The sequence below is a fragment of the Lontra canadensis genome, unplaced genomic scaffold, assembly GCF_010015895.1.
Source record: "Lontra canadensis isolate GAN:19392208 unplaced genomic scaffold, GSC_riverotter_1.0 scaffold125, whole genome shotgun sequence".
Taxonomy (NCBI): Eukaryota; Metazoa; Chordata; class Mammalia; order Carnivora; family Mustelidae; genus Lontra; species Lontra canadensis.
Genome location: NW_022631119.1, coordinates 5,714,138 through 5,733,997, shown reverse-complemented (window position 1 = coordinate 5,733,997; position 19,860 = coordinate 5,714,138). Strand labels below are relative to the sequence as shown.

At 59.3% G+C, this 19,860-nt stretch overlaps 1 protein-coding gene across 1 annotated transcript in view; it reads right to left on the bottom strand.

The window, feature by feature from the left end:
• Positions 1-19,562, bottom strand: part of LTBP4 (latent transforming growth factor beta binding protein 4) — a 26,258-nt gene extending 6,696 nt beyond the window's left edge. The window contains 26 exon segments of the mRNA XM_032842174.1: positions 322-468; positions 1,865-1,990; positions 2,070-2,201; positions 3,186-3,317; positions 3,520-3,642; positions 4,027-4,152; positions 4,334-4,462; positions 5,350-5,469; positions 5,558-5,683; positions 6,156-6,398; positions 6,955-7,080; positions 7,853-7,978; positions 8,067-8,198; positions 8,576-8,683; positions 8,809-8,955; positions 9,582-9,746; positions 10,277-10,399; positions 10,516-10,590; positions 10,999-11,101; positions 11,178-11,425; positions 11,608-11,799; positions 16,554-16,614; positions 16,616-16,664; positions 17,223-17,361; positions 17,527-17,585; positions 19,402-19,562. Coding sequence (XP_032698065.1) covers positions 322-468; positions 1,865-1,990; positions 2,070-2,201; positions 3,186-3,317; positions 3,520-3,642; positions 4,027-4,152; positions 4,334-4,462; positions 5,350-5,469; positions 5,558-5,683; positions 6,156-6,398; positions 6,955-7,080; positions 7,853-7,978; positions 8,067-8,198; positions 8,576-8,683; positions 8,809-8,955; positions 9,582-9,746; positions 10,277-10,399; positions 10,516-10,590; positions 10,999-11,101; positions 11,178-11,425; positions 11,608-11,799; positions 16,554-16,614; positions 16,616-16,664; positions 17,223-17,361; positions 17,527-17,585; positions 19,402-19,547 — 3,403 coding nt within the window. The 5' untranslated portion in view covers positions 19,548-19,562.
• Positions 19,563-19,860: the final 298 nt, after the last annotated feature.

Genomic DNA, 19,860 nt, shown 5'->3' with positions numbered 1-19,860 from the left:
CAAAAAAAAAAAAAAAAAAAAAAAAAAAAAAAAAAAGACAGAGTGGTCTCTCCTCATCACTACTGTGTCCCTAGGACCTAGAATAGGGCCTAAACACAGCGGATGCCCTGTTAACATTTGTTGAATGAGAGAATCTCATATAGAGTTAGGGACAGGGCTGACACCGAGTCCCACCACCCGTGTTAACCCATGTGTTTTGATTTTTTTATTGTTATTTAAAACAGCATTTAACATGGCAGCTGTCTGTGTCTGGAATGGTTAGATCACATCATTTTTCTGTGAGCCCTGCAGCCATCAGTTAAATAGACTCATCAGTCTTACCAACAGAAGTTCGCGGGGGAACACAACGTCCAGTCATGGGGTCAAACTCCTCAGGGCTGGTAGGACAGACACAGAGGAAGGAGCCTTCAACATTCTCACACAGGGCAGCTCCGCACACACGCTGTAGCGTTTCACATTCATTCACGTCTGTGAGCAAGAGACAAAGGAGAGGGTCAACGGTTGTAAACATCTGTGATTCCAAAGCTCCAAAAGTCTGAAATACCCAAATGTAATGGCTATTTTTAACGACTCAGATCCCATCATTTACTTCTCTTTGGGGGACAAACCCTGGCTTTCCCTTGGAAGCCTTCTGCTCCTCCATTTTCAACTCATGTATTTTTGAGTAAGGTTAAATCTACTCCGAGTAGACCCAAGTTCCAGGCATGGCCGACCAGGTTACTGCATTTCTCTGGTTCAGAGAGATGGGTGGTGGCCAGGCTGGGGCAGTCAATGCCAGTCCTGGGACTTTTGCTAGGAATATCAAGAATGAGCCTCCTTCTTTAGCGTTGGGGTTGCCAAGCTAAGGATGTTAGCCTGGAGGTGCTAGGGCCTTCTTTGTCATTGTGAAGTGTCTGCCTGAAAATAAATACAACAGAGGAAAGCAGGGCTGAGAGGAGGAGACAGCTAGCCTTGTTAGAATCCCTGGATCCAAGTGTGCCTCAAGTTAAACATTTTCTAGGACTTCACCATTTTAATTCTCTTCAAAGAAATAAAGCCTATTGTGTTTGCACACAGGGTGCCTGGGTGGCTCAGTCGGTTAAGCATCGGACTCTTGATCTCAGCTCAGGTCTTGATTTCAGGGTTGTGAGTTCAAGCCCCACGTTGGCTCAGCATGGAGCCCACTTAAAAAAAATATATATATATATATGTATATATATACACACATATGTATATATATATATATATATGCACAAAAAATAGGATTTGTGCAACTCACTGTATGTAAATTGAACCTCAAGTGAAAATATCTGGAAACTCCTACTGGACTCTGGTTAATGCTATACATACTTTAGAATTTAGGGAGAAATGTACTGATGCCTGTGATTTAATTTAAACCAATCCTAGAGAGAAGATGAATTACAGACAGGTAGGCGAGCCAAGAAGTAAATAAAAGAATGATAATGGAATATAGATCATGGGCATGTGGACATTCATTCTAGAGGTCTTTCAATTTTCTGTACATTTAGATATTTTCCTCACAAAATGTTGGGAAAAGAGAAAATGTTTATGTGCACTTAATATTAGTGTGCATTAAAAAAAAGATTAGTGTGCATTTTACACACTTTACACGTGTATTTTTTTAAGCCCTCCCCAAACAAGATCTGAATGAACAGGGTTTCTGTTGCTTGCAACCAAAAGGAGTCCTGACCAATATGGAAATAATGTATATTCCAAGTCTAAGTTCCACAGGCCCAGTGTGTGTGTGTTTATACTGATTCACAGCAAAGGTGAACTCAGAGCTGTTTGGGTCTGCAGAGGGGAGCAGGGCCTGACCAACCTCTTCCCCACCCTCTGGACCCATCCACCCCCTGGAGCCCCGTACCCACGCAGTGACGCCCATCCCTGGCCCCCTCGTATCCCTGGTCACAGAGGCACTGGAAGGAGCCGGGCAGGTTCTGGCACACGGCGTGGGCCCCGCAGAAGGACCGATTCCGGCATTCGTCCACATCTGCAACCACCAGACAGTCAGGCCCTTGCTGGACTTTCCTTCCCCTCCACATCTCACCCAAAGCCGGACGGACACCTACCCTGGCATCCGCCCCCTGGCGTGGGCTGATAGCCAGGGTCACAGGCCGGTGTGCAGCGGTAGGAGCCAGGAGTGTTCTCACAGCGCTGGGCTCCACAAATCGCTGAGCCATATTCTTGGCACTCATCAACATCTGCAAAAAAAGTGGTGTGGGTGGAGGGGAGGGGAGTCACAGGACCGGATTCACAAGATCCTGATGCTGTTTCCAGTTCCCATGGCTGAGAAGTCTCTATAAATCTGGTATTCCAGGAGTCTGAGCTTCTAAAGACTCTTAAGTTCTTACTGCCATTTCTCACAATCCAAATGGTCCCACCTCAGGGCCTTTGCACTCACAGTTCCCTCTGTCGGAAACATGTTTCCCTCAACTCTCTGCATGGCTCCCTCTCTCACTTCACTCAAGTGTCAAGGTTGAGCCCTCCTAGCACCCCTTCCCCCACCGTTCTATCATCTATGTCCATTTATCCTGCTCTATTTTCCTTCTTAAACTTGATATTATATTATCCATGTGTCTCTTGGCATACCAACTGTCACCTCCCTAGACTACAAACTCCACCATGCTGGGACTTGTATCTGTCTGGCTCCTGCCACCTCCCCCCCAGCCCTGTATCCCCAAGGTGTAGAACTGTGTCTGACACCCAGTAGGTGCCCCCAAAGTGTTTGCTGAATGAACCTTGAATCTATTTGTGTATTTACTGCCTATCTCTCCCCACCCCCTCCCCATCCCCCATCAGCTCCATGAGGGCAGGGACTTTGACTAGATGCCTGTTGCCCCCCCCCCCCCCAGTGCCTGACACACAGGCGTTTAATGAATTCTTGAGGAATTCGAATGAGGTCCCCTGAAACTAGGCTTCCACAGATCAGAGGTCTGCTAGCCAGAGAGCCCAAGTCATTTCATTTGCTCCCCCAATCCTCCCACCTCACCTCCACGAGAAAATGCAAGGGCACACTGGTGGCTTATTTCCACCACAGAGATGTGAGACACGGTTAAGTGCACGGGCTGGGGGCTCCTTCGCTCCCCTCAAGTCCCGAGGGCAGGGTGCTCCTCCTCAAGTCCCCAAGAGAGCTGACTCCAGCAACTTATCCTAGGGGCAGGGGTGGGGAAGGAGAGTAGTCTCACCGTCACAGGTGCCCTCAGGGCCCGCGTGGTAGCCAGGGTCGCAGTCTCGGACACAGCGGTAGGAACCCGGGGAATTCTCACAACGCTGGGACCCACACAGGGCAGGGCCCCGCTCGCGACATTCGTCCACGTCTGAGGAAGGAGGCACAGCAGTCAAATGGGGGAAGCAGGGGAGTCTGGGAGGCAAAGGAGAACAGGTGAGCGAGTTAAGGAAGGCAGTAGAGAGAACGGGGGTGGGGGGGGGGGTAGGGAGGAAGCAGCGGAGGAGAGCCTAATGGGAGAGAAGGGGAGGTAGGAGAGAAGGGGCAGGGATCGGGCCGGGGGCGCCTCTCACCCAGGCAGGAGGCGAGGTCTGGGCCGGCGCGATGTCCGGGAGGACAGACGCACTCGAAGGAGCCGTCGGTGTTGGTACAGATGCCACTCTGGCAGAGGTCCTCCTCGCTGCACTCGTCCACGTCTGCGGGACCACGTTCAAAACCGCCGCCCACCTCCGCCGCTTAGCATGGCAGGCCCCGCCCCTCTGCCCCCTTGCCCCGCCCCTCCGACTGAGGCCTCCTACTCTTTTCCCCGCCCTCTTAGGCTCCTCCTTTCTCTGCAAGCCCCTCCCCTCCGACGGGTTCAGGCCCCTCCCTCTCTAATCACGGCACACCTTACTCCGACTCCGCCCCTTTCCCCTCCAAACCCCGCCCCTCCCTGATCGCCACCAGGAGGCTCCACACTCCCGGCTTTGAAGCGCGACCTCAGTCCTAAAAGCCAGACTCCGCCTTCCGCCCTCTCCTAGTCCTGATTTTCTTGGTGTAAGCCCACCCTTTCCCGGTCCAGACCCAGCCTGGGTACCGACCGAGGCAAGAGGCTCCACGGGGTCCGGGCCGGTAGCCGGGGGCGCAAGTGCAGGCAAAGGAGCCGTCGGTGTTGAGGCACTCGCCGTGGGGGAAACAGAAGTCGCCCTCTAGGCACTCGTTCACGTCTAGGGTACAGGGAGAGATGGGACTCGGGGGTCGTCGCCCAAGGAGCAACTCCGCCCGCAAGCCCCACCCACAGCCTGCCAGACTAGCTTCCACCTCTCCAACAGCGTTTGCCGAGGAACGCAGACCCCTGGATTCCCAAGTTCTCCGACCCCTCTTCGCCCTCTCCCCTGCCCTACCCACCTGCGCAGGGCCCAGGCCGACCAGAGGGCGCGCGGTAGCCCGGCTCGCAGCTGCAGCGGAAGGAGCCTTCGGTGTTGGTGCAGTGGCCATGGGGGCCGCAGGAAGCACCTGAGCTGCACTCGTCCACATCTGTGGGAACGCAAGTTTCAGAAGAGATCTGGTCTAGGGACACTGCAGGGATCCCCTTGGGGCCGAGGGGTCTTGAGCAGTTGGTGGGTAGTGTCTCAGGTTGGGTAGGAGGTGAAGGCTCTGTGGCAGAAGTGAGTGGGGTACACCAAGATTCTGTGATTCTAGGGACCATAATCCTGTGAATCTGGATTTCTGGGAATTCCCTGTGCTAGGAACCTGGAGTCAGGGAGGGACTCTGGACTAGGACTGGGGTCAGAAATTAATTAGGTTTAAGAGTCCAGGAATTACAAGCCAGGAGCAGTGGATGGCATTCTGCTGAATCAGGGGTCAGATTCAGTAATTGGCATCTGAGACCAGTTCGGATCCGGGAGAGAGTCAGGGTCCAGAATTCTGCCTCTAGTCAGGGTCAGGTCAGTGATCATGAACCCAATCAGGCCCCAGGGAAGGAATTCTGAGAATGGGCAGGGGTAGTGAGAGACAGGATCAAAGGTCACAGAAAGCCATGGGTTATGGCAGGAGTTATGGCTAGGTCAAATGTCACAGTCAGTTTCAGGGGTCACAGGTCACATTCAGGGTCAAGGGACAGTCAGGATTAAAAGTGTTACAACTGCTTATCAGGGTTGTAGGGAGTGTTTATCAGCAGGGGTAATGGTTAGAGTCAAATGTCACAGCCAAGTTGAGGGTTCATGGGTCACAGAATTAGATGTCACATTCAGGGTCAAGTTTCATGGTCCAGATCAGGAATTGCAATACGGGTCAAGGGCCCATAATCTAGGTCAAGAGTCACAGTCAGACTCTAGGGGTCATGGTCCAGGGAACTGAGGTCCAGGTTAGAAGGGTATGAATCATGATGCAGGTCTAAGGTCATAGCCGGGGCTTGGTCTCACCAGCGCATCGGCCATGGTGCAGGTGGTGGCCAGCAGGACAGGCCCTACACTGGAAGGAGCCGGGTGAGTTCACACACTCCTGCCCAGGACAGGCCAGGTGATTCTCACACTCATCCACATCTGGGGGGCAGGGAAGAAGGTGGCCTTGAAGGAGCAGCCCAGAGCCCGCCTCACCCATCCACACTCCTCCCTCCCTCCCCGGCCTCACCCTCGCACTCGGAGCCAGCAGCATTGGGTTGGAAGCCCGTGGGGCAGACACACTGGAAGCCGCCTTCTGTGTTCTCGCACCGGCCATAGGCGCAGGGTGGTGGGCTACGGGCACACTCATCCACGTCTGGGGGAGAGGGGCCCAGTGGGGCTGAGAAAGGGGCCTGGACCCAATCATCCCCATTGCTTTCACCATCTACTCCGACATTCTGGGCTGGAGGCAGGCTTCTGGACTTTGCCCAGGCTCATCCCACTCCCAGAACAGACTCCTTTCCTGGACCCCCATCAGTGGTCTCTCCAGCTGCCATGGGGAAGCTAGCACCCTCCTATGTGCTGCTCTCCCCACCTCAGGGTGGTCCCCTCCCCAGACAAGCACGAGTCATTCCAAAAGGGAGGAGGAACGCAGGGCACCCTCATATTTGGAGAAAGCGGAGAAGACTCTGGAGTCGAACCCTCCCCACCCTCTCCGTACCTCCACTCCTGTGCCCCTGCTCTCCATCACCAACCCCCACCACCCTATCTCTCTACTCCCCAACCATGTCTCTCTCCAGTCCCCACAGCCAGTGGCGGTGGAATGGACTTGGACCCAGCACCCTCACCTTGGCACGGGGCCCCCGGCCCTCGGGAGCGGAAGCCAGCAGGGCAGGCACAGTGGAAGGAGCCCGCTGTGTTGTCACAGCGGCCTGGCCCGCAGGGCGGTGGCTCTTGGGCACACTCATCCACATCTTCTTCACACGCCGAGCCCCGGAAGCCAGCCGGGCAAACACAGCGGAAAGAGCCGGACAGGTTCTCACAGACCCCTCTGCCACAAAGGCCCGGGCTCTGCGTGCACTCGTCCACATCTGCCCAGGGCAAGGGGACAGCCAGAGTCACACCTTTATGCCCCCCCACGCCCCACCCCCACGATCTGCTCTGCCTCCCTGACTTCCAACACGTTCACTATCCCCTCTCCATCATTCTGCCTCCCTGTCCCATCACTCCGCCTCCTTGTCTGCCTCATTCTACCTCCTCTTCTCTGTTATTCAAATTCTCCGTCCTCCATCCCTCTACCTTCTCAATCCCTAAGCTTCCAGTCGCCCTCCTAGAACTCTAGTCTCCATCAATTGGTCTCTTTCTGCACTATTGGTTATTCTACTCCCTTCCCCCATAACTGACATCTCCATCTTCCATACTTCTGCTTCTCCATCTTCCATGACTCAGCTTTTCTGTTTCTGACCACTCAGCCTCTCCATCCCCATGTCGTCTGTCTCTACAGCCATCAGGCTGCCTCCCTGGCTCTTAGAACCTGGCCCCTCCGTCTCGCAGCAATCAGTCTCCCCCTGCCTCATTGCTCAGTTTCTCCATCCCTTATCACTTCCCCTCACACCCCCTTCCCCTCAGTCCCTCCCAGTTCCTCACCCTGGCAGCCGGCACCGTGGGGAGCCGCCTGGTACCCAGCGGTGCACACGCACAGGAAGCTGCCTGGCGTGTTCTCGCAGCGCCCGCGGTCACACGGCGGCGGCACGCGGTGGCACTCGTCCACATCTGCAGGCACCAACCCGGAGGTTGAGGCTGGGGCAGACACTCCCCCTCACTCCCCCTACGCCCGCCTTCAGAGGGCTCAGGGAGGATGGGAGGTGGAGAGGGCTGGGGCGGAGCCAAACTTGGGCCGGTGCCACACTGGGGCGGGAGCCAGCGGCAGTAGGACAGCCCGGAGTGGGTAGGTTTAAGGCGTAGGCGGGGAAGGAGGGAGGAGGGCAGGTGAGAGGGAGGACCAGACGACGACTGGGGACCCGGCCAGGGCAGAGGCGGGGAGAAGAACAGCGAGGTGGGCAATGTGGGGAGGGCAGGACCTGGGCAGGGCTAGGACGGGAAGGGCAGCTTTGGGGACCGAACAAAGGGAAGGCAGGAGCGAGGGAAAGGGCGCTGCGGGGTGAGGACGGGGCAGAGGTGCGGCAGGGCGGGAATCGTGGGTCGTGGTCAGGAGATAGGATGCGACGGGTGTAGGACAGGGGCGGAGCCGGGGGTAGGGCGGGAGCCCGTCGGGAACATGGAGGGGGCGGGGCCAGGGGAGGAGCGGAGCGGGACTGGGTCCGGGAGAGAAGCCGCGCGGTTGTACAGCAGGGACCCGCCCCGACGGGAAGAGCCAGCTGGGCGCCGTAGAGACAGTGGTGGGGCCGAAGGGAGAGCCGGAGCAGATCGCGGGGCGGGGTGGGGGACGGGAGCAGAAGCGTGGGGAATCGCGGGAGGGAGCGAACTGCTGGAGGGCGACCCCGGCAAGGGTGGGGCCTGAAGCTGGGCGGGGCGGATTTCTCACCCAAGCACTCCGCAGCCCGCGGGCCCGCTCTGTAGCCCTGGCCACACACGCAATGGAAGCTGCCTGGCGTGTTTTCACAGCGCCCGGGGGCACAGGGCGGGGGCACGCGGCGACACTCGTCCACGTCTGAGGGCATGGACGGGGCTGGTCAGGAGGCGATTGGCAGAGCCCCCCACCTCGCCCCGCCTCCGTCCATCCCCACTGCCAGACTCACCGATGCAGTGTGTGCCCTGCGGGCTGAGACGGAAACCGGAGTCGCACGCGCAGGTGTAGCCGCTGGGCCGCGGGATGCAGCGTCCTGGGCCACAGACCTGGGGATTGCGCTGACACACGCCCGGCGAGGAACCTGGGCGGGGGGTGGGGGTGGGGGTCCAGACAGCCAGGGTTCCTCCATCTCTGAATCCTCTGTCCCCTTCATCCCAGTACAATCCCCTCCGATGCTCTGCCTAAGGCACCCTCATAGATGTCCCTCCGCAAGTCCGCTTCTGAGCTCAGAGAGGTTAAATGACTTGCTTAGTTGACAGAAAACTTGAACCCAGGCCTGTATGACACCAGCTCCTAATGTTACCCAACACTTGCCCGTCGAAACCTTTCTCTCTTCTCACCCGTTCCTTAACTCCTCCTGCTGTAACATCCCTATCCTGAGATCTTCACCTTGGAGCTCTCCCCTGGAATCCCCACCTGTAATACCCCCATCGATGCCCTCGATTCCTTCTACTGCACCTGATTCAGGGATCTCAGGACCAGACCAGGCAGGGATGCTGGGCAGGGGAAGCTCAGGGCCCGGCCTGTGCTCAGGTGGGAGTTCTGGACGGCGGGTGGGCAGAAAGCCTGGCAAAGAAGTGGTACCAGTAAATGGAGACCTAGATTTGGGTGTCCCCCCTCCTCTCTCCTCTTTTCCTTATGAGGCTGAGGCCTCCCCTTGGAGATGGCATCTCCTCCAGAAGCCAGCTCACCTGTGGGTGGCCTAGGGGTAGAGGGTGGAGCCCGGTGGCTCAGGGACACTCGGGGTGGCTCCTGGCCCAGGGGTCTGGTGTTGTATCGGAGGTCAGAGGCCGAGTAGTGGTAGCCAGGGCCAGCAGGGCAGATCTCCCGAAAACCCTCTAGGAACAAGAAAGGGAGGGAGAGAGAACGTGAAAGTAGGAGGGAATGAGAAGAGGAGTCTAGAATCTGACCTTGACTGGGGGCAGGGCTTGGCTTTAGGTGTGGGTCAGGGGTTTGGGTTGGATGCTGGTTCGGGGTAGTATCCTGGCCAAAGAATGGGACATCTCAGAGGCTAAGGGTGCGACCAAGGATGTTTTTCCTTATTTGGTATAGGGAGAGGGACAAGGGTTGAGAGTGGAATCTGGTTTAGTCTGTGGAAGAGTCTGGCTTTAAGCAGAAGGCAGACTGCTGGGGAAGTGTCTCAGGAAAGGGGGTGTCTGGGGTGGAGCCCAAGAAGGAGCCTAGGCTGAAGGCAGGGTCTCAGGAACTTCGGGCTTGGCCAAAGCTTGGGGGCACTGTTGGGCAAGGAGCATATCCAAAGGGCTAGGTGCTGTCAAATTGGGCGGGGACTCAGGGGTGTGTCTCAGGGGTGGGTGTGGCCAAAGGTGGGGTGGGGCCGGGCCCGAGTCCAGTCTGAGGATCTCAGGGGCTGGGGGCGTGGCCAAGGCTAGGGCCCGGGGGCGGGGCCTAGAGTAGGCACCAAGTTAGTCAAGTCTAAAGATAGGCCAAGGCGGGAGGCGCTCACCTGAGCCGAAGGGTGGGCAGAGCTGGCAGCCTCGACCCCAGGCTTTGCCCACGCGGCTACAGCAGCAGATCTGCTTGGTGATGTTGCGCAGAATGGGCAGCGAGCAGCCACCGTCGCGGAGGACGCGGAAGCAGGGCCCTTTGGCCTCTGAGATCACGTGCTGGGCTGCGGTGGGGGTGAAAATTATTCAGGGCGGGCTTGGGAGTGTAGCGGAAGTAGGGGATCTGGGAGATAGGAGGATAGCCTCCGGGAGGGTTTAATGGGTGTAAAGGCCATTAAGAGGTCTAAGAGGGTCTGAAGGAGAGGTGAGGGGTCTGGAGGTCTGAGAAAGGTCTGGGGCCTGAGGAGGGAATGAGGGAATCTGAGAAGGATCTCGGGGTCTGCAGAAGGTCTGGTGGTGGAGGGAGACGAAGGGATTCGGGGCCTGAGAAGAGCTGAAGAAAATCTGAAGATCTGAAAGGATACAGACCTAAAGGTTTGAAGGGTTCTTAGAGGGGCTAAAGAAGGTCTAGGGAGTCTGAGGGTGTGTAAAAGTCTGAGACGTTCTGAGGGTGCAATAAGAGTGACCGGGGGGAGTCTGGGAGGACCTGGGGAGTCTAAGGGAATTAAGGCCCAGGGATGGATGCTCTGGAATGGGTCTGAGGGCTGGGAGGACAGACTCGGGATACAGCCTCAGCCCCCTCCCGGTGGCTCACAGATACAGCTGCTGCGGGATGAGTCGTGCAGGAAGCCGTCGGGGCACACGCACGTGTACCCGCCGTGCGTGTTCGCGCACTCCCCGTGTTGGCAGCGCCCACCGGTAGCGCACTCATCCACATCTGCCAGGAATGCCGTAGTCTCAGTAGCTTCAGGGACGAGCTCCCAGCCAGCCCAGCTCATAGAGCCAAGCCCTTCCCACTCCTGCCCCGTGCCCCCACCCCGCTCCCGAGCTTACCTTGGCAGGACCCATTAACCCTTTGAAAGCCGGTTGGACACGGTCCATCTGGGGTGCCTACTCGGTCTGAAATCCCTGTGGAGAGGAGAGAGGGGTGGGCCAGGGGTGGGCGGAGCGAAAATTGGTGGGCGGGGACAAAAGAGGGATGGGAGGGGTTAAAGGATATTGGGTGCGGCTTGAATGCGGCTTGAGCGCCTCAAGAGCCTTAGGTAGGTGGTACAGAAGGCAACGTGGGGAGGCTCCAGAAATGCATGAGTGGGGCCGTGGCATAAAGGTGGGGTGAGAACAGAGGAGCCAAAGTCAGAAAGCGGAGTGGACGGTCCCAGAGCGGTATGGATAGGTCTAGACTGGAAATGATCCCCACAGCTGGGCAGGTGGGGCTTGATTTTGTGAACACGGTTTGTCTGTGAGCAGAGTACCAGGAGTCACGGGGTTATCACCTCTCCCCAGCTCCAAGCACCTCAGGGACGTCCTGGGGCTTACCCAGGTGTTCCGAGCATGACTGACAGTCGTGAACGCCCCAGGCCAAGCCTGCCCCTCTGCAGCACACCTCCTGAGTCCGGAGCCCGGGCAGCGGGGACGCACACTGCGGAAAAGTGTTGGGTGAGCGCACCACCGCGTGGTGGCACGCTCCGGGCCCCTCCCCACCCGCCTCGTCTCACTTCGCCTCCGCGCAGCTCCCGAAAGCAGTAACCGAAGCCGGAGGCATCCGAATAGCTGTCCTCGCGCGGCGCGCTCTGTGCCAGCACCGTGTAGGGCGCCGCCGCCTCCGCCCGCGCCGCCGCCTCCGCCCGTGCCACTGCTTCGGCGTCCACCTCCTCCCAAGAGCCGGACACACGCTCCACCTGGTGCACCACCACGGACGCCTCCTGCGGGTGCTCCACGTGGACGCTCACCATGGACGCCACGCCTGGAGGGAGGCACGGCAGGGCAAAGGGGTGTCGCCACGGGTTCTTACGGACTGGACTAGGAATGCGGAGAAGGGCGCGCTGGAGAAGGGTACTCAGGGGAAGGCAGGAAAGAGGAGGGTCAGAGAAACGGCGAGATAGTGAACAGATGGGGCCGAGGGGACCCGGGCCTCATTTTCCTCACCGTGCTCGTCGTCGCGGTGATTGACCAATGGCATGGTGTACACCGAGCGGGTGAGGCCTGGCATGGCTGGGGCCGGTGGCCGGGCGCCCGAGGAATGCAGCTGGCAGAACTTGCCAGCGAAGTCCGGGGGACAGAGGCAGCGGTCAGGCTTCACGCACACACCGCCGTTGTGACAGATCAAGGGACACAGGACTGGGGGAAGAGAGAGGCTAGCTCAGACCTTAACGTTATACTCAAAGTATGACCTCGTTGTAAGTCGCTCCGCCTTGAGCTGTCTTATTTCACTCCCACCAACCCTGGCCACCTGCACTGGCTGGGTCCCGTCGTCCAGCCCTTTGGTATAGCTCCGCCCCCTGGATCAGGTCCCCAGGCCCTTCCGCTCTTCATTCACTCTCAGGTCACTCCGCCCTTCCTCTCCAGTCCCACTTTGAGGCCGGGTTCTGGCGTTCCAGCCCCACCCAGACAGCGCTGTCCCCGCCCATTGGTTCAGCCCGGACCACTCTCGCTTTTTCCTAACCAGTTAGCCCCGCCCATCTAATAATCTGGCTGGGTCTTTAGCTACGCAGGCCCGGCGCTGGTCTCTTCCATTGACTAAATCGACATTTTGGCCACCTCCCTGGCACCACTCCCGTCTCCCAACTCTGTCTCTTTACCATTCTAGGCACACGCACATCCCGTCTGCAGAGGTCCACGACACTCAGATTCCGTCTACTGGCTGTGCATCCCCTTCTAAGCTATTCGCCCACATTACCTTCTATCCACCGGATTCTAAAACCTCGGCTGTCAAGGTGTTTAACCAGCTGCCTTTAGCCCCGCCCACCCGCCTTTCCTCACGCCGATTTCCCCTAGCTCACGCTCCTCCCGCCCCACCTCCCTGGCTATCTGGGCGTCCTAGCCCCACCCACCGCGCTTTGTCTCCGCCCACGTCCCCTCCGGCTCTGGCTGCAGAGTTCTCGCTCTGCCTTCCCGCCTCCTGTAGCCCCGGGGCGGGGCCGCGACGGGGACGCGCCTTCTCTCCCCTCTGCGCGCCCTCGCTGGGCCCCTGGCCACCTCTGGGCGGGGCACTGCCAGCTGTGCGGCGGGGTAAACAAAGAGAGGGGTGCGGCGGGGGTAGGGCGGCGGCTCCGCATTCCAGACCCTTGGGGAGCCCCGAGTCCTCTGAGCCAAAGAAGGCCGGACGTATCCTGAGAGGGCACCCCTCCCTTTCTCCCCTGGGGCTGCAGAGAACAGCTGGAGACAGCTGTGCGGAGGGAGGAAGGGGGCAGGCGGCTAGGGCCGTCCAGGAAGGCGTGTGTGGGATTCTGAGCCACACAGTGGAGAGGGGAAAAGCAGAGAGGGAGACCCTTCTGTTTAGAAGGGTAGAGACTGGGCTCCTGGAAGGAGATGAGATAGAGTGCAGTGCTCTGGGATTCAAAGATGGCTCAAGATTTCTAGAATGGAAAGAGAGCCTAGTTCAGAGGAAACTGAAGCTCCCTTTCATTAGAAGTCTGTTAAATTCTTTTGGGGAGAGTTACCTAGAAAACAGGACTCTAGTGCCTTCTGGGGGACAGCCAAATTGAGGGTGCTGAGAACAGGGTTTACATGGAGAAGTGGGATTCCCTGGGAGTCCCCAGCACACAGGAGCCTCAACTGTCTGGGAAGATTCTTAGATACTGTGGATCCCCCATCCCCTCCCAGCTCAGGGATTAGGTGCCCAAGTTTTTGGATTAATGGCTGCATAGAGGGCACAGTGTCTGCAGAGTCTTCTTGTGAGAACCAGCTGATTAAGAGCAGTTCTGGGGTTCTCTGAAGACAGATGGATCAGACGTTCCTGGGGGTGGGGGGGTCAGCTGGAAAAGCAGGGCTTGGAAAGACAGGAATCGGGAATCTGATGGTACTCAGCTGGAAATACAAGAGAATGGTAGTCTTTTGTGGAAAGAGAATTCAGTGAGGGAATGGAGTTATCACTGTACAGGGTTTGTAATCTGGGGTTTCTCTGAGAAGTAGGGAGGAGTAGCTGAGGGACAATACTACAGAGTTCTCTGGTGAGGGGCACAGTTTGGGGGGATTACATCAGAAGAATGGGAGGGAACTTTACTTGAGGGGCTGGTCTCTGGAGTCTGTTGATGGGGTGGGGAGGAGGCTTAGGGTCTGAAGGCTGAGATGCTGAGCTCCCCTACTTAAGGGAGTCGGGCCGCGACTCCAGAGTGCCCTAATAAGGGTCCTTAATTGAGTAGCAGGAGAAACTTAACTAGGAATCACGGTTCCAGAATAGGAGGGGTCTCTGGTGGTGGTCACGGTAATCCAGCTAGGTCTCAGGACATTTTCCAGCCTCCACCGGCATTTCTCCACCTTTTCTCCACCGCACCACCCAGCTCCCTTGGGGCTCCCACACCCCGGATGGCTGGTTACATGGGTACAGCCAACTCCATGCCCCACGCCTCTGGAGGAATAAGGAGTTGAGGACATCGGGGTCCTGCCAGGGTCAGCCCCCCTTCACATGCCCCTCCTAAACCTCCAGGGGCTTGGCACCAGCCTGGGCACGGCGCCTGGGCACGGCGCCTGGCACGGGCGCGTTGGGGCTGGGCCGGGAGTCAGTGTAGGAAGGAGGGAGGGAGGGGAGGAGGGAGGGAGTGGCAGCGGGCGGGAGCTAAGGCGGGAGATGAGCTCACGCCCGCCAGGGCTGGATTGGCTGGGGGCCAGGCTGGGCGAGTTCTCAGAGCCAGGGGCCCCCACTCCCCACTCCAGAGGGCCTCTGAGGTTGGGGGCAGGTAGGCCCCGACCCTGAGAGCCCGCCCATTCCGGCATCCTGGGGCCAACAGGTGGCTGGCCCTCCCCACCTCACCTGAGGGGGGGGGTTGCTTCCTACTGTAGGGGTGCCCAGAGAACACCCTCCTGTCCCCTCTGCCCCCCAGGGGGCGCCCCTTCCTCCAGGCCCCCTATCTGGATTTCTCTCCCACGTGGGACCTTTGCAACTCAGTGGCCTGCAGAGACCCTCCTTCTAGGGACCCTTTCCCTCTCAGCTCTTGGGATCAACTTTCCTCACCCCAATACCTCTCTTCACAGGCATTCTCACCTAGGACTTTAATAATGCCTCCCACCCAAGACAGAACCTGGGACACCCCTCAGGGCCCTGAAGCCCTCCCTTGGTCTCCAGGGATTCCTTACAACCTCAGAATTGGGGCCCCCTTCCCCCAAGCTCCAGGCCCCTCAGTTCTGGTATCTCCCGCTTTAACTCAGAGGCATGAAAGCTGGCCCCAGTCCCCTCACGTGGGACGCCACAGGTCCCTGAGAATCCTCATTGCTTGCAAAATCGGGACCCTCGGGGCTCAACTCCAAACTCCAGGAATTTAAGTCCCCCTTCCTTAAATACCCCAGGGATTCCCCAGCACTCCTGCATACCGAATCTGGGCTCCCTCTCCCTGGGGGACTGTCTCGCTCATCCTCGGGGACCCTCCTCCCCCAGGGAACCCCTCCCCCGGGACCACCACCCCGCACTCACAGGCGCGGAAGCCGGGTCCCCCCCGGGGCCGCCCCGCCGGGCGCGCCGCTGTCCACGCTGGTGGCGTTGCGGGGCGCGCAGGTCGGGGTACAGCGGGAACCGGTGGGGCCATGGACGCAGCTCAGGCCGCACACGGCCGGGGTGAAGCGCACGCGGAGGCGCTCTCGGGGCCGGCCCAGCACGGGCTGCGGCCGGAGCAGCGCCAGCAGCACCAATAGCGACACCCGCGCGCCGCCCGCCATGGCTGCAGCGCTGCGCTCCGCCGCGCCGCCGCCCCAGCCCGCTCGAGGGGCCCGGCCGCGCCCGCCCGCCTGCGGGGGAGGGCGGCCGCGCCCCCGCTCAGGCCCCCCCTCCCCACCACTCCCTCCCCGGCGGCCGCGCGGGGGGCGCGTGGGGCTGGGCGCGCAGCCAGAGGCGCGCAGGCTGGGCGCTAGACTCACAGGGGGGAGGGGGGCGCCCCGTCTGCCCCCGCCTCGCACCAACAAGTGAATGGGGCCCGCAAAGGAGCGGCGGGGAAGGGAACAGGTGGGGGCGGGCCGGTTTCCCCCCAGACAGGGCTGAATCCATAAAGAGGAAAAGAGTAGTGGGGGCCACATTTGGGGAGGCCGGTAAAGGCTGATTCCCCGCCCTAGACACACAGAAGGAGGCTTCATCTGGATAGGGGGCTGTCATGGCACATCTGGGCAGCCAGGTGGCCCATCTGGCGGAGAGAAGGGTCGGTGCACCTGGGAACGTGAAGGAATTGGGGGTCTAGATTGTGGGCAGGACGCTGGCGGGGGGGGGCACAGCTGAGGATGCAGTCACATCTGGCCAGGACCCCCCACACCTGGTAGAAGTCAGAATGGACAAGAGTGAACGGTGGATTGAGGCTGTGGGCGGGGGTCCTCACATCTGGCCGGATGCCCACATCTGGAAGACTTTAGGGAGAAGGGGACACATCTGGGCTGAAGGCCACAGCGGGGGGAGGGGGGACTTTAGAGGGTAGTTGAGACTAGGGGGTGTGCTAGCCCAGGGGCCGAGCGCTGGAGTGGGAGGAGGGCAAAGGGAGGGTCGGGGAAGCAGGCGGAGGCCTTTGGTTCCTGGCCGGCCCACAATTTTGGGCATTCGGTGACCGGGCAGGCGCCAACTCGCACAATCGCTTTTGTTGTCTGGGCTAGTTCGGCTGCGCTCTCTGTCGGGACAGCGCCCCCCTCTTTGGCCGCAGGGAGCCCGGACGCCTGGCTTCCCGGCCCCACCCCCGCGGGTCAGCGCCTCTGGCCGGCGTCTGGTCCTGTCCCGGGCTCACCTCGCGCGGCGGGACGCCAGGGTCCCTAGAGGGTCGGTATCCTGGGGGTCTGGGGGGCGGGGGGCTGAGCTACAATGGGGGGCAGCTAGGCGGCGGCTGGACCGTGGGAACCAGACGGCTTTATCTGGCCCGGAACCCACCACCCTGCCCCCCCGCCAGAGGAAGGGCGGATGTTCTTACCCTGGGTCTGGCCGGCAGGGGCGCGCTGTTGGGGCCTCCTTCTCAGCAGTGCCCGGCCCCCCCGGCCCCCGGGGCCGCCTTCGTCTCAGCAGAGCTCTGGCCTCCTGCAGCCTGGGTAGGAGAGGGCCGAAGAGACAAACGAGGTTAGGTGGACACTCCCTCCCCCCCTAGACCCCCTTCCCCCTCAGCTGGAAGGTGCCTTCTGTGCCAGGAGATCTCCCAGTAGCTGCTCTCCAACCGCGCCGCCCCCAATCCCTTTCCAGGGACCAGACCTTGAGCGTTCTCCACAGGCTTGGGGAGAAACGGAGGCAAAGACTTGGGGGGGGGGGGATGGAGATAGGAAGGGAGAAAGAGGAGAGAAGACAGGCAGAAAGAGAGAGACAGAGAGAGTCAAAGACACACAGAGGATAATGATAGGAGAAACAGAGACAGAAATGGAAAAGAACACATACAGACAGAGGGCATGGAGACAGGGGCAGAGAAATGGAGAATGAAAGACACAGAGGATGGGATAGGTGAGAAAAGGAGAGCTAGAAACAGCAAATCAAGTTGAGAGAGAGAGACAGAGAAGGGAGAAGAGACACAGGGAGCAGAGAGAAAGGTGTGTGGGGAATAGTGGCGGAGCTGGGAGCTCCCCAGTGTCTGGGTAGGGAGGGATCGCACACTTACGTCAGTGGCTGCCAGTTGAGGGACACCTGTCTCTTCCTCAAGCTGGGGCTGGGGCTCGGCAGCACCAGGGGCACGGGGGTCAGGCACTGCAGAGGGCCTGCACACTTTTCGGGCGGGCAGCTCTGGACCCTGCAGGAGGCTTCGGAGACAGCCAGGGACTAAGTGGAGAAGGAGGGGACCAAGTCTTTCTTTCCACCAAGTGCATCCAACATTCCAACTGGGAGGCACGGTGGGGAAGGGAGACCCCACCCTGTGCTCTTACCCCCTTGCACTCCCTACCCATATCCCACCTAGAAGAACCCACCTCTGAGGCAGCGACTTCTCCTGGGCGATCGGCCTGGGCAGCACCGACAAGCAGCAAGACTATAAACAGGGGTGGAAGTCACTCAGGCCCCAGTTCTCTAAGACTCCCCAGAGAGGGAAACAAGGGGTAGGGGAGAGAAAGCCAAGAGAAGGCTTGAGAGCACTCGAAATAGATGTTTGACCAGTCTGAAGCACCATGCTGGAAGCCTCAGTTTCCCCATCTGAACCCTGGGCATAAACTCTCCAGGGATGGAGGTCACAGCAACCCGACTTTTACTTATTTTCTGAAGTGTTTAGTTGTAAAGTCTCATTGGTAAGGACATTTTAAAGTCTTTTTTTTTAATGGTTTTTTTAAAAGACGCAAAGAGGGTTTCTAAGCTCGTTTCCAAGCCCCCGACTGTCTGGGAATCTAGAACCCCGCCCTCCCCGCTCATCCCTGTCTTTGACTCAGCCGTCATCCCGAGCAAGGCCGGCAGGTGGCGCCACTTCCACAGGCCTCCGCAGCTGGGGAGGGAGGTCCTCTTTTGACTGTGGGTCCAGCAGGGTGCTGAGGTGGAGGGGGTTACCGAAGGAACCACAGCCCAGAACTGGGAATCCCAAGGCCTGAGTTCTAGACCGTTCCTGCCTTTCCACGAGCTGTGTCTTTGAGCCAGCATCTCCTGGTCTTTGGGCCTCAGTTTCCCGCTTGACCAGGAGGAAGGAGTCTTTCTTCGAGAAATCTCTGCGCACAGAGGGTCTCAGATTCTGGATAGCGGAGTCCTCAGCTCCAGCGCAAGTGCGTCGCAACCAGGAGGCCCCCCAGACAAATCCATTATCCAGGCTAAGGGGGACGAGAGACGAGGACGCGCGCGCAGGCCCGGAGAAAAGGGCCGTGGGGAGATGCTGTGAAGGGGACGTCGGGCGTACGGACTCTTTCCAGAAGGGTGGGGCCCAGTGAGGGAAGAGAACTCCCGGATGGGAGCCTCCAGGACCCCCGATATTGCCGTTATCCCTCCCGCCTTTTCTCCGGATTAACCCCTTCCCGGCCCCGCCCCCGGCGCGTCTCGGGTTACTAAACGCATTCGCAGAGACCGAGGCGGGAGCGGAGCCCGGGGCCTTTGTAACCGAGCGCTGGGCCGCAGGGCTGGGGGTGGGGGTGCTGGGCAGACTGCTTTCTTCGATCTCGTCACCCGTAGACAGGAAGAATAACTATAAACCCCAAATCTATAGGAAATTTTGGATCGCATGCCGCGAAATCACAGGTCCCTCATTCAAGCCCGGGATCCTCAAATTCTAGGAAACCAGAGCATCCCTAATCCTCATGAAATCCGAGGAACCTCCTCCGCACAAACGCCCCTTGCAAACTCCTCGGCCATCAAGCCCGAAGTCCACGTCTTCCTAAGTTATTAGGAAAATCCAAGGGTCCCTTTTAATTCATCCAGACGTTCCCAAACCCTAGAAAACCAGGGCATCTCAACCCCACCGTAGGGTCCCTTCATAACCTCCGCTACTCCTGTTCCTTCCAAGCACCCAAGAAGCTTGAGGAACCCCATCCCATCTGAAGGGCCCCACCCATCTATCATCGTGGGAAAACTCAAAACTCCATCCCTATAGAAGCCAGGACCCTTCGTCGAAAAGACCCTAGAATTCCCTGGGGCCATATTCTCCATCTACCACACCAGCGGCGAATCCCTCGCCTCCAAATTTCAGTACTCCCCGATTCTAAGCCCTGCAAAATAGAGGGTCCTAATAAATCCAAGGGCTCTTGCTCTTTCATCACTACCCACGAAACACCGGGTTCGTCATCCCCCTAAATCCGCAAGTCCTGGTGCTTCCGGACCGCCAGACTTATTGGGTGGAAGGGGCACAAGGAAGAAGGGGTCGCAGCGGGGCTTACCCGGCCGGGCGGCCCGGGATCCCCGCAACATCGACGGCCTCGCTGGGGTTGGGGCTGGGGCTGGCGGCGGAGACGGTGGCTGCGAAGACCGGCAGCAGCAGCACCAGCAGAAGGGGGCGGCGGCCGCTGGGGCCAGGCCGCCGCATCGTGTCCGGCGTGGAGTCCCGCTCCAGGCGGGCAGTCTGTCCAGCGGGTCAGACTCAGCGCGGCCCCGCCCCCCGCCCCCGCCCGAGGCCGACTCATTTTCTCCACAGTCCCCGCCGCGGCTGCGAACTTCCCGCCAATCGGAGCCCGATGCCGCCAGGGGGCGCTGCCCTCTTGTCCAATCGGAAGGCGGCAGGGGAGGGGCTAAGAGGGACAGGTGCCGGGCGGGGGGCGCTGGGGCCCAGAGTTCTCAGTGCTGGAGGGGAAATCGGGAGTCAGGTGCTGACTCCGGAAGGAGAAGCTGAGGAGTGGAGA